At 35.3% G+C, this 12,842-nt stretch overlaps 2 protein-coding genes across 3 annotated transcripts in view; one reads left to right on the top strand and one right to left on the bottom strand.

Moving 5' to 3' along the window:
- Positions 1-229: 229 nt before the first annotated feature.
- LOC121299270 (probable gluconokinase) lies at positions 230-3,898 on the bottom strand. 2 transcript variants are annotated; one of them, XM_041226940.1, is made up of 5 exons: positions 3,782-3,898; positions 3,267-3,297; positions 3,081-3,167; positions 2,723-2,766; positions 230-961 (listed from the first exon to the last, which is right to left on the bottom strand). In XM_041226940.1, exons 1-5 carry the CDS (start codon positions 3,817-3,819, stop codon positions 610-612), a joined length of 552 nt encoding a protein of 183 aa, XP_041082874.1. In that variant the 5' UTR covers positions 3,820-3,898; the 3' UTR covers positions 230-609. The 2 variants fall into 2 exon arrangements, with proteins under 2 accessions (XP_041082874.1, XP_041082883.1); XM_041226949.1 differs by lacking the exon at positions 3,267-3,297 and having other exon boundaries at positions 3,782-3,870.
- Positions 3,899-5,144: 1,246 nt separating this feature from the next.
- frmd3 (FERM domain containing 3) overlaps positions 5,145-12,842 on the top strand; it is a 107,868-nt gene continuing 100,170 nt past the window's right edge. The window contains exon 1 of the mRNA XM_041226931.1: positions 5,145-5,427. Within this exon, the coding sequence (XP_041082865.1) occupies positions 5,323-5,427 (105 nt within the window). The 5' untranslated portion in view covers positions 5,145-5,322. The remainder of the gene's footprint in view (positions 5,428-12,842) is intronic.

Here is a 12,842-nt window from a genome sequence, read left to right as displayed (position 1 = left end):
AAAAAACAATAATGATCATGATCTTGGGTTATCTGAAAGATTTGTTTTACAGACAAGTCTTTCACACCCTTTCAGCTTGTTCGATAGTGAAAAAAAGATCGGAGTTGAGTGACACAACTGTTTTGTATTTGTAATTAATTTAGAACAATTTGTAGATTTTATTTTTCACTTTGACATTCTGGACATTTTTTAAGTTGATCAGTGGCAAACACTCCTAATTAAATCCATTTTGATTCCATGTTGTAACACAATAAAATGTGGAAAAGTCCAAGGGGGGTGAATACTTTTGAGAGCCATTGTATGTGTTATAAAAGCCATTGTATGTATTACTACCAAACCAACAGCACCCAAATTTTCACTCTAACAAGGATTGTAAATTGACACCATTTTCGTTGCGTTAACAGGAGCAACATATGTAGGTACCATAAAATTAAGTACATACCAGTGGTGATCACATCTTCAGCCAGCCGGGGGAGGGGGGAGGGGATACATTCAATGTTCAAAAATAAACTTTATTAAACTTCATAACTGAGCTTAAAGGTTGCAGTCACTCGATGTCACTCAGAATTTAATTAATTTGTTGGTGTGCCAGCTGTCCTCTCAGTGCAGTCAACTCAAACAGTTTCCATGGTTACAAAGAGCATTCTCAATCTCAGCCATAATTTCGGTTGTGCTTTTTGCTATTTCCACAGTAATGAAATTCTCGGGTTCAGCTGGTGGCTCCAGTGCATCAAACTGGGACTGTATTAAATTTTCTGCCATGTAATGCCCTTTCCGTGCTGCAAGCCGCTTAGTGATGAGCTCTATGGTCCCATGCAGGAACACAAACAGCATGTCTTTACTTGGGAACTTCTCATCAGTAATGGAATCTAGAATCTCAGACCCCATCGCCAATATCTGCCTGTATAGTTTTTTCAAGGCAGAGCAGGCTAGGATTACATTTCTTCCTGAAGACCATTCCCTGCACACAATCACAGCAAATGCCATTTTATTTTGACCAACAAAAATGTTTTGTTAATCAGATTTACTTCTCGATTTTGTTGTTCCGATTCCTTTTGTTTGTTTAATTTATTTATCCCAAATTTTACTATAATTTTCAAATGTTGCCCCATCACTTGCCAACGGGCGTCAATAACCAGCAGGGGTTAATAAAGCACAATGAAGTAAACTATCCCCATCCAAATTTCCTCCCTAACCCGTGGGAGTGCAAAAGTCAATAACGCTCCCTGTAGGTCTTGTGTCTCTCCCCAGCCAGCACTTCAAGTGGTGGTGCTACTACTAGGTGAGCACTTAATTTGACCAATAGATGTTATAAAAAAATTCCCAACAACATCAACAAATGCCTGCAATCTGCAACGTCTCCTGCACCAGGTCACATGCAGATAATAGCAGTTTCAATTGGTTACAGAGGTTTAAATATTTCTGGTGTTCAATAATAGTGGTAGTAAGAAGCAATTAAAGTTTAAATAATTATACTGGTCTCAAGAACTATCAGCAAAGAGAACAGCTGTCTGGAAGGTTTTTTAGTCATCTACCAGGTCTGAGACTAAACCTTGCATGCACTCCAGTAAGTTCTTGCATACAACCACTATGAAATGTTAAAAATCAATTACGGTATCTGTGTTGCCAAGCTTCTTTAGATTCTTCAATCTTTCATAAATTTCAGCTGCTTAAGGGTGTGGAAAGAAGCTATTAGAACATCCCCATCACGTGCACACACTTCTAATTCAAAACGGGAGTATAGGTTTCAATTACATGAAACTTGTATGGCATTAACGGGTCAGGAATTAAAGTAACTTCCTCTGACTGTAGTTCAACATGTGGGTTTTTATGTGCAAACATGTTTAATACAATGGGACTGTTGATTTAATGTAATAAACTGCTTCTTTAATATATATATATATATATATATATAATATTATATATATATATATATATATATATATATATATAGCTCAAAGAGCCAGCTGCCCAACTTTTGATATGTTGTACATATCTTTCTCAAGGGAGCCTGTGTTTGAATCAAAACATTGGAGGTATTTATAGGTGTTTGACAGCATGACAACTACTTGTTATTGTTTATATTCAAATCCATGATTTATTCTTACATGATGTAATGGTGTTCTATATGTGACATCACTTTTACTTATATCTTTAAATCTATATTAATTCTAATTAACATTATTTTATATAAACTTATATTTATATTATCATGCAATGCTGGCTCTGAGGATCAGCCTTCATATGGTCTCCCCAGCGCATCAGCATGCACAATTTTTTAATTAATTTTGTTTATTTAATTATTTTTAACTTTTATATATTTATTGGAATGAATTAGTTCATTCTTTTCTGTTGAGTCCCGCTGGCATAATTGTGTTCAGTCTATTTATCCATTTACTTTCTTTTATTCTTCTATATGTCGCATTATCTAATTTTAGCTGTTCTAATACTACAAACTTTATATTTATTTGTTTATATATATATATATATATATATATATATATATATATATATATATATATATATTAGTGTTTTTGGATCTGTTTATTGTGGGAGAACGTGTGATCGCTACCTAAACATTGTACATCTTAATTTATGTATTTTGTATGGCCATTTTTCTTAGAAATATAAAACTAATATACACAAAAGTTTAAAAAAAAAAGTATAACCCTTTAAAACGATGTGGCTGCTGCCTAGTTATTGTACAGCAAACATAAATTACCTTATTATTATGTCATGCAAAATCTGTAACCAAGGTATCCTGTCCTGTTGAAGAAATGAATTGAACATAATCAGAAATACTGCCAAATATGTATCAAGTATCAACTTTTATTCTTTCGCTATTCATTAATCTCTAAAACTATTATTGTTGAAAAGATGTTTAAAGTGGACAACAGTCCTACATGATTATATACTCCTAATATAATTTTGTTTAAGCACAGGAACTGTAACAAAGCATATTTGCAACCCTCTAGTTTATGTGTGTGATTAGCTGCTTTATGGTGCTTCAAGCGTTTTGAATCACTTCTATAAATCTACAAAGATTATATCATCAGAGGGCTTCCTAAGAACTTGAGTACCTGATCATTTAGGGGTATTCCACTTGACATCTTGTCTTTGTTTCCCTTGGGATGATAGTCATCTGCATCATAAAACGTCCATCCCAGCTACAATAGAGAAATGTGCGTGAAATTAAACTGGCAATTATTCAAACTATATTTAATACAATTACTTTATATTTGTGTACATGATATATGTATATATACCTTATTTCCAAGACATGACCCCACAGTTGTCCTAAAAAGGATATATACAACGTGGTGAATGAAAGGAAATACAGCACATTTCTTATTCTCAATTAGACCTACAGAGTAGTGTTAAAAAAAAATTAAAGATGCAGTTTGCAGCCAGTGTGACGTTGATAGTAATGCCCCTGCCTACACCGCAATTTGTTTTGCAACGAAATTGAATAGCATGAAGGGAACCAAATGCACGAGCTTCGACTAACACATTACCAGCTAACGACGTGTTTTTTGTTTTGTTTTTTAAGTATAGTACTGTACTCATCGTGTGTTCAAATCCTGTGGCTAGTGAAGGGAACTGTTGACGCTGTCCACCTTTGAAGAGAACTGATTCAGGCACACATGATATTTTTACCAGCCCCACTTGAAATGACTATAAGAGGAAAAAGTAAAAATACTGAATCACGCCTGTAGAAGGCTAATGGTTTCTAAATAATTTACAAGTTTCGAAAAAAAAAAGAAACACAACAACAACCTACTTCCCACTCCCGCACACTCCCATTATTACAAGTATCATGTCCAGGTGTATGCTGTAGTATTGATCACAAGCAAAATGAAGGCCTCTTCCTTTCACAGCCCTGCTACTGTTACACTACCGCCACAGGCTCACAGTAGGTCTGAAGTCTATGACGTAAATATCTCCCGCCCCTTAAAGTTACACAGGGCTAAAACGGGAAAAGACACGTTTTTCCCTCTTTGTTGTACACTCTGTACCAGTATGATATGGGTTTGTACCAACTCTGGCCGATGATAACCTTCATACTTGACATAAAGTTGATAGTCAAGTTTATTATTTTTTAACACTACTTTGTGCATTTATTATTATTATTATTATTATTATTATTATTATTATTTATTATTATTATTATTATTATTATTATTATTATTATTATTGTGAAATCATTTCTGGTCGATATAAAAATGTTATTCCTCATTCATTGAGTTCGGAGGCCATGTGTTTCCAGTAGAACGTTAGGTTATTACCATAACCCTGGTTCCCTGAAAGAGAATGACAACCATTACCAAATGGGAAAGAGCCCTCTCCATCACTGAACAGATATAAAAAAGCTGCCCAATCAGGGCCCTGCTGTCAGGGGAAGTCCCTCCCACCTCCTGCTGAAGAGGGTCCTCTTCACAGTAACATATCCTCATTTTCTTTCAAAATCAGAGGTCAGCTGGGGATACAGCCTCGATGGGTAATGGTTGTCATTCTCTTACAGGGAACCAGGGTTATGGTAATAATCTAACATTCATTTTCAATGGAATGACCACCATTACCGAATGGGACACTGTACCAAAGCTGTTGTGGCTCCAGATTACCGACAGTACATGCTAAGGGCATGCCACCTGCAACACCCTAGAGCCCAGAGAGAGTCTCGCTCGGTTTGCAACATCAAGGCAGTAAAAACGTGCAAATGTCTGACTACTTGTCCATGTATCAGCATTGCATAACTCATCTAAGGAGACACCATGAAGGAAAGCCCACGAAGTAATATGTCTGTTCATTCACCAAGTGTATCACATCTGTCACCCAGTGCGCTAGACGTTGCTTCGATAGGGCCTGACTTCTAGAGTGGGTCCCATAGCAGACAAACAGCTGGTTGGACTATATGCTGTATATGAAAGTGCTCTTTCCCATTCGGTAATGGTTGTCATTTCATTGAAAGGGAAGAGTATATGTGAATGGAGAGAGAGAGAGAGAGAGAGAGAGAGAGAGAGAGAGAGAGAGAGAGAGAGAGAGAGAGAGAGAGAGAGAGAGAGAGAGAGAGAGAGAGAGAGAGAGAGACTGATTGCTGGAAATTCCTCGCTTGGGAGAAACTAAAGCGACTCACAGACCCAGAAGAGCATCAGAATCTTGCCTAGACTAGATGTAGAGGTGCGGACGGTACTCCCTTTTGCTCTTATATGCGAATGCTGAACGTTCTAATATTTTTACAAAAAAAATTACACAGGTTACGCTTTACGTTTCAGTTAAAGTCTGGTTGTTTTGACATGTAGAATTAAGAAAAAAAAGGGGAGAATGAAAATGCTCCGATTTCGCAGTTCAAGTATCAAATCCTTAAACCAGGGGATTAAATGTAGCATCAGGCTGCTGGATGACTCGGAGATCTCATGCACCATACAGGTATGTTGGATGCTTTCATTATCTGTAATCTGTTATTTTACATTTTTGGACAAAAAAAAAAAAAAAAAAAAAAAAAAAAAACATATATCATTAATTACATGGAGTTATTGTAATGAAGGTGATTTCATGGTCCACTCTTCATTGGACACTGAAAGGTATGGCAACTGGTTTGTGTAAAATGTTAGGAAACCTTCTTGTTTACCACCTAACAATCCTAAACAGTTTTGCCGTAGTATCAACAGATAAAACGAAGATGTACGCGATAAAGCAAGCAGACAAGTTTTTGAAACGTTACTGGCAATTATGTGTTCTAAATATATTTAACGTTAATGTAGTTCAAAAAATGTGTAAATAGACGTTTCTTGTTGCATGCTATTTTAGGATTGCTTTTTGTAACCAATAACCAGTGTTTATGCAAATCCAAACAGCTATCGCCAGTAAAATAATAATAATAATAATAATAATAATAATAATAATAATAATAATAATAATAATAATAATAATAATCAACTTAAACAATAACAGGCTACATTATTGTTGTATGTCTTTGTTTATCAAATTATCAAAAACAATGTACCAGTGTAGTGTACTTCGTCAGAATGTGGTAAGCCTACCAAAACCAAACCTTGATCAGTGTGATGTCAAAAAGTGGTACACTGTCAGATTTTGGTTCAATCAATTACGATCTGATGAGTGTTTTCCTGTTGTCAAACAGAGGTACATTTACCATTATACATATTTGTTTTTGCAAACTTAAGCTGGAAACAGACAATCAATTTCACAAGTAAAAAAAAAGTACAAGTGTCTATTAGTACCCTGTGTATTGCATATGATAAATATTCACATACTATTTTCTTAATGGTGGAAAAACATGATCAGTTACATTAACAACGATGTAAAAGACTGGAAAATATGATACATTTAATTAAAAAGATGTAAAAGACCGAAAACAGTATAACATACTAGATTTGAATGGGCCCTTCCTTGCTTTCCTAGCAAAAGTTGTTTAGGCATGCGCAACTTTTTACCGCACACCTGACAATAATGCTACACCAGTGTAATATAAATTTTTACTATCCTGTCAAAATTTGCTACCGGTAGCAAACTATGATACTTAATGTCATCTGCAGTATAAACACTTTTTTTTCTGGTCTAGTTAAAACAATCCAACAATTTGGCTCGGTGGTTATAGAGTAGTTTAAAAATATTCTAAAAATTATAAAGCAGAACTAAAATAATGTAATATAATTAACATTACTTATTTCGAAACTAATATCAACAAATAGTATTGGAACTCAATCCAGCAAATAACTAATACAGTTCCCATATGTACCCAATCCTGCGTGCTGTGAAAATGTAATACAGGACTTTGGTAATTGTTCTAGATCTACCAATTGATAGATGCCTAAAACATGTCATACTTTGATAATGTTCTTTATTGAAGGCAACATTTGATGGATGCAGGTCAGCGATCAAAGTTTCATACAGTTTTATGCATGTGCTTCTGTAATGTCAAAATATCAAACTTCACCTTGAACTGCATTAGTGACTCATGTTATAAAATCTAGTGGAATCTATGACTGACACTCTCTCATATAGTACATAATGGCTTTCCTACCAATAATAATAATAATAATAATAATAATAATAATAATAATAATAATAATAATAATAATAATAAAACAATTTTACAAAGGTGTACTTGAGGTTATTTAAACACTATGCTTCAATGTAAAAAAATTGCAGCCATCGTATAGGTGCATTTTTCTTTCACTTTTTTGTTTTTTTTAAAAAAAATGTAGCTCCCACTGTAGTACACTTTCCCGTTCATTAACAGCAGCTGTCTGTATTTAATAGAAAACAAATGAGTTACAAATGGTGAAAGTGGTAGTTTACAAAACAGTACTTTCATATGCAAAGGGTGTTGTTTTTTGATAAGCGTCCTCAGTCTACAAGGCGTGTACCAGGCTACTTGTGTTTGTGGTATCCACTGTTTTTCTATGCGTTTCGACACGCCACTCCTCTGGCACTGGCACTGTTTGTTTTACTTTCATGCTTGACTACACGCTGCCCATTGCAATCAAGTACAACGCTATTTTTCAGTCGCATTGGGCAGTGTATGGATTGGACGATTGAGTTCAGTTGGCTTGCAGAGTTGAAGTATGTTTAATATTTTGTATGATTCCCTCGCATCGGTATCTGTGTTATGCGACGATCACATCGGGCAGTGTGTACCGGTGTAGTTTTATTTTCAAGTACATGGTATAAAGTGGTACTCAGTGCACTGCGCTTGCTCATGCATGCCTAAACAACTTCCCTAAGAAAGCAGTGAAGTGGCTATTCTAATCTGGTATGGTATTCTGTTTTCGGTCTTTTACATCTTTTTAAATTGAATTTATCATATTATCCGGTATTTTGCATCGTTGTTAATGTAGTTTATCACATTTTTCCACTATTAAGAACATAGTATGCAAATATTTCTCATATGCAATACATTGGGTCTTGTACACTTTTTTTACTTGTGCAACTTTTTGGTGGACATTTTGTCTTGTTCATCGTGAATTGTTTTTTTCTTTAGAGAAATTGTATGTTTAAGTTCGCAAAAAAAAAAAAAATAGTGTATAATTAATGGTAATTAAGAAAGCACCCATTAGATTGCAATTGATAGCACCTGTACAAAATATGACAGCGTACCACTTTCAACTTGACAACATACCATGTTCTGACATTATACGGGTCAAGTTGTGGTACAAGCACCACATTCTGATGATGTACCACTTTGCAACACTACACCGGGCATAAGTAGAATGTGTTACATTGGTTGTAACACAATAAGTATGAAACACAGTTTTGACAAATGATTGAGGAAGACAGAATTAAGTAGCAGTACGTAATGATAATAATATTGAAGGTGACAGTTTTTGAACAGATGTGTGTCAGGTACTGTATAATAGCCAACTTCCGCTTTGAAATTATTAGATAAAACAATAGAACCGATATATAGGCCATATTCACAAATCAAGTTATTTGAGATTTATCTTTTTTAAAGTGTTTGCTATTAATTCAACTGTTATAAGCTGTCGCAGTGCCGCCCACATGTGGTGGAGCAACTGGGAATTTTGTCCTGGGCCCAGACATTTCTGTGGGCGACACTAGGCTGTTGTTGAAGAAGCCAACAAGAAGTCAAAAACATGAACTCATTTATGGTTCAAGTTCTAAGAACCATTTGTTTTATTTATTGTTTCATCACAGTGGTACTGCTAGGTTACCATTTATTCTTCTGTACTGCTCAACTGATACTGTAATGGTATTGAAAGCTAAAGCAAGGTTTAGAGTTGACATCCATCACATACCATTATGACTGAGGACTTACAGGCAATTGATGGTTTTAGGTTAAATAAGCATTTTTCTCAGTAATTTTGTTACATGTTTACTTCCTGGGTCATTTCACAGCTCCAGTGTCTTCTGGGTCAAAGCAATTTGGTTAATGACAAAAAAAATAGCCATTGAAAGTGGTAAAAATGAGAAAGCAAATGCAACACTATCTCAGAAGCAGATATTTCTTTAACCAGAAGGAGATATCATGTTTTAAAATGCATGTTTACAGTTGTGTATGTCTTTCAAAACTGCAAATTTGAGGCCAATGTAACAAATGAAAGTGCTTGGCTGATAAGATTGGAATGGAATTGTTGAGTTAGCTACACTCTCGTTCATTATAATATTCAGTAGTAGTAAGAGTTTAAACATTTAAACTTAATTACAATTTTTTAAAAACTTTTTAATTATCATACCACCTCTCCCCTCAGCAATACAGAAAAATCAAAACAGTTCCATTCAGTTATTTTTACTTCCTCTGTGCCAAGCAGTGCTTACAAAGGTACCACGAAATGTCAGGACAACTGAGGAAGTCAGCACCTCCGGTCACTTTTTTTTAAAGTAACAAAAACCCGTATTCACTGCCAAGCATGAACTACTTTAGAAGTGTAATGAAAACAGTATAGGATACTGACCTTAAGGTTAGGGTTTCGGTGTAAGGAGAGGATTATTCCTTGTTTTATTAACAATCAGAGTGCAGTGTCCTGACAGGAGAATTTCGTGGTACCTTTGTAAGCACTGCACCTGCGCCAAGGCTTGCTCCACCCCTCTTCCAGTCTACCACATGATTAATCTTTAGCCAGTCAGAGGAGACTGATAGAACGCAGCATGCAAGTGGAATTCTGTACTCTGTTTGGACCTATTTTCATATGCAGTGATTACTCGGCAACCATCTTGTTTTTGCCTGCAATTAAAATATATAGGGTGGTGCAGGGTTCTCCCAGGAATTTTGTATAGCTGGGTGGCAGAGCATTATAGCCCAGAGCACTTTTAATGGAAAAATAAAATTGCCTTACCTTAAATATATAATATGACAAAGAATTTGAATAATAATAAGAAATTGAATAAGTAAGGGATAACACACGACAGGACGTGCGTTTTGTTGCTTTAACATATGGCTGTAGTTGGGTTAGAGGCACAAAGCAAAGCTAACAAAGCTGTATGTTAATGCAACACAACACACAAGTCCTGGAGTGTGTTATCCCATCCCAATCATGTATTTTTATTGACAATGAAAAGATACAGAAAATGAGGCAAAGACAAAGTTCACGATCCACACATTACTACTGTTGACCTGGAGAAGCCAACAATCCAAAAATACATTACTGGCTTTTTTAAATGCTTGCTCACTAACAGGCTAATATTGCGGTTTATGTCAGCACTGTTTACGGAGGAAATGAGACCAGCATGGAGGCTAACAATAACATTCAGAGATAGAAATTGAGTATTCTTAACCAGCCGAATTATGCACTGAAGCATAGAATTCTTGTAACAGACCGTTTAAATTTTCAAGACAAACAGTTTTTAAGTCACTTACCGTTTCTTTATGTTTCTTCCAATCAATAAAAACATCAGCTGCTCAAGCATTTTGTTTTTGTAAGCAATAAGGAACGAGAGGGCTTGTGCTGGATATTGTCACTTCTTTGGTGCGTTGTTAGGTAACCAACCAGGAAGTGACAATATCCAGCACAACCCATGCACTCAAGTGCCTTGTTGCTTTTATAAAACTGATTTAAATCTATATACTTTCTACAGATTAATTAATATTTTGAGGTATAACCTTCCACAACGGAAAATAGTCCTTATGAGCTAAACATAATATTCAAGTAAGACATTTTCATTTTTTTTTTTTTTTAATAAAGACTTTAAATAACTATAAAAACCTTGCTAGATGTGTTTCAGTTCATTTTTATGACTTTAAATAACTATCAAAAAACCCCTGCTTTGTTGTGTATCTGTGAGATGCCTGCCTTCCTGCATATTCTACGTAACACTGTTGCTAGGTAATTCACTCCCATTGGCTCTTTGTTGGGATGAAGATTATTAATTATTAAGTAATTCATTCAAAGTCAAATTGTATTTTTTTTAAGCTTTTAACAGCCCACTTTATATGTTTTGTGGTATTAATTTCATTTTAATTTTTTCAGCCGGATGGTTAAGACATCGAGTGTAGTAATGTGACTACTATCAAAAAATATAAAAATATCCACAATTAAAAATGAATGAAGACGGCTGACACCAACTAAAAGGAGAAAAATAAAGCTCAGTATCTGACTGAATCCGACCAAAGTTACAGAAAATAACTGATTATGATGTACTATAAATAGAATACCAAAACAGTGTCTTGTTTAAAATAGAAAACTGGTTCATAGTGCAAATTAATATAAACTGGAAGATATGACAAGACACCTTGATGTCTTCATTATCTTCCATGACAGCAGGTATTTTGACAGGTGTTTTCTCTGATGTTGTGTGATGCAGTGATACGTGGTTAGCACAGGTGCACTGATTTGCCTTTGTTCCTAAGTACCGGTAGTTCCTAATCATGACATTGTGCTGGATATTGTAACAGCTTGGAATCCTCATCTACCACATGGTAGAACCCGCATCGAGAGGGCTTTATTGCTATTAGAAAATGATTTATTTCTTTATTTTCTCTTTAAAAAAAAACTTTAAAACCTATATTTACTTTGAACTTCTGATATTTCACAGGTAATATTCCGTTGAGGAAAATAGTCCCTAACATAAAACGACATACACGTAGAGAAACTGTTATTATTATTAAAATTATTATTATTGTTAACATATGTATTTATTGGGGTCTTACCCTTTCCTATTGTAATTTATCTGGACATGTACAACTGTTAATTCTGATTCCAAATTTGTTTTTGGAGGCGGGGCATCATTCAAGCAGGCAGGGAGTGGATTGGTTGGTGCGGAAAGAACTGAAACAGTGTTGGGAGTTTGACTGGCTGGTTTTGAGGAAGGGTGTTGTTTGGATCCAGCCGATGACTTGTGGACCAATTGTGTCTTCTCTGTTGATTTGCTGTCCAGTAGCTGCGAATTGAGCCTTCATTACGGTGCCCTGTCACAGACATGATTTTCCTTGTCTCTAGACCAGCGTCAGAAAGTATGTTTAAGTAGCTTTTTATGTTATCAGATTAGTTGTAGATTAGAATGTTAAGGGAAAAAGACGGTATTTATACGCAGATTGATTTTCAAATGTAATTCACAGTTAAGCACTTCAACGTTCCAGCAGGCATCTGTGCAAAATAGACACCCACTAGATCTGGTAGCTGATTGGCTGTTCGCACTCAGTCATTTTTTAATTAATAATAATCTACCCTAATTTGTACACAGGCAACACTTTCTGGCAGAGCTTGTACGTGATATCACCCAATTCCTTGCTGTAAAAAGCCATTTCCATTTTCTTCCCCACATAATATCAAGTTTCAGTTAGGCAAAAAATAAAAGACTGAAATACAAGTTGGAATAACAACAAACAGGGCTTGCGCTCACCTGAAACTGCTATACCGGTATAGCTTAATGTGGAAGTATGACGTGCAAGTGTACACGACATACAATATCTCATAACAAAAGGACTACGCTTTTTTTTGGTACATGTATATAGCTTGTATGTAGCTTATATATAATTATTACAAATAATTGTAATATTTTTAAATAAAAGTAGACAGCGCAAATATCGTTTTAGACAATGGATCATGTCAGTTGTCGGCTCATTTTGAAGACCGGCCTGACAATGTTTCTTTTTTTTTACTCACTGGCCCCTTTTGCAGTTCTTCCAATTCGCTTTCTCCAGTTGCTCGTTTTCATTTTCTACAATTTCTTTTTCTTTTTCGTCATCCATTTCAGTGTGGTCATTTCTACATTCATTCACTATTTTTGCTTTGAAAATAATTGTTTTTTTTAGCAGTCATTTTAACGTTTCAGCCTCTCAAAGTGCTTAAAACAGAAAACCTACCCCTGCAACTATCTGACTGGTCAAATGCAGTGTCAAGATGTAACATAGCTGTGGTTCC

Source organism: Polyodon spathula, chromosome 2 (genome assembly GCF_017654505.1).
Source record: "Polyodon spathula isolate WHYD16114869_AA chromosome 2, ASM1765450v1, whole genome shotgun sequence".
NCBI lineage: Eukaryota > Metazoa > Chordata > Actinopteri > Acipenseriformes > Polyodontidae > Polyodon > Polyodon spathula.
The sequence above is the reverse complement of the archived record's forward strand: the minus strand, read 5'-3'. Positions and strand labels throughout refer to the sequence as shown.

What these genes read in the sequence shown, in the direction of transcription:
- LOC121299270 (XM_041226940.1), bottom strand. Translation starts at nt 3,819, where the DNA reads ATGATACTTGTAATAATGGGAGTGTGCGGGAGTGGGAA. An exon ending in GGAGTGTGCGGGAGTGGGAA is followed by an intron (nt 3,298 to 3,781) that starts GTAGGTTGTTGT and finishes TATCCTTTTTAG; the next exon opens with GACAACTGTGGGGTCATGTC. An exon ending in GAATACCCCTAAATGATCAG is followed by an intron (nt 2,767 to 3,080) that starts GTACTCAAGTTC and finishes TTTCTTCAACAG; the next exon opens with GACAGGATACCTTGGTTACA.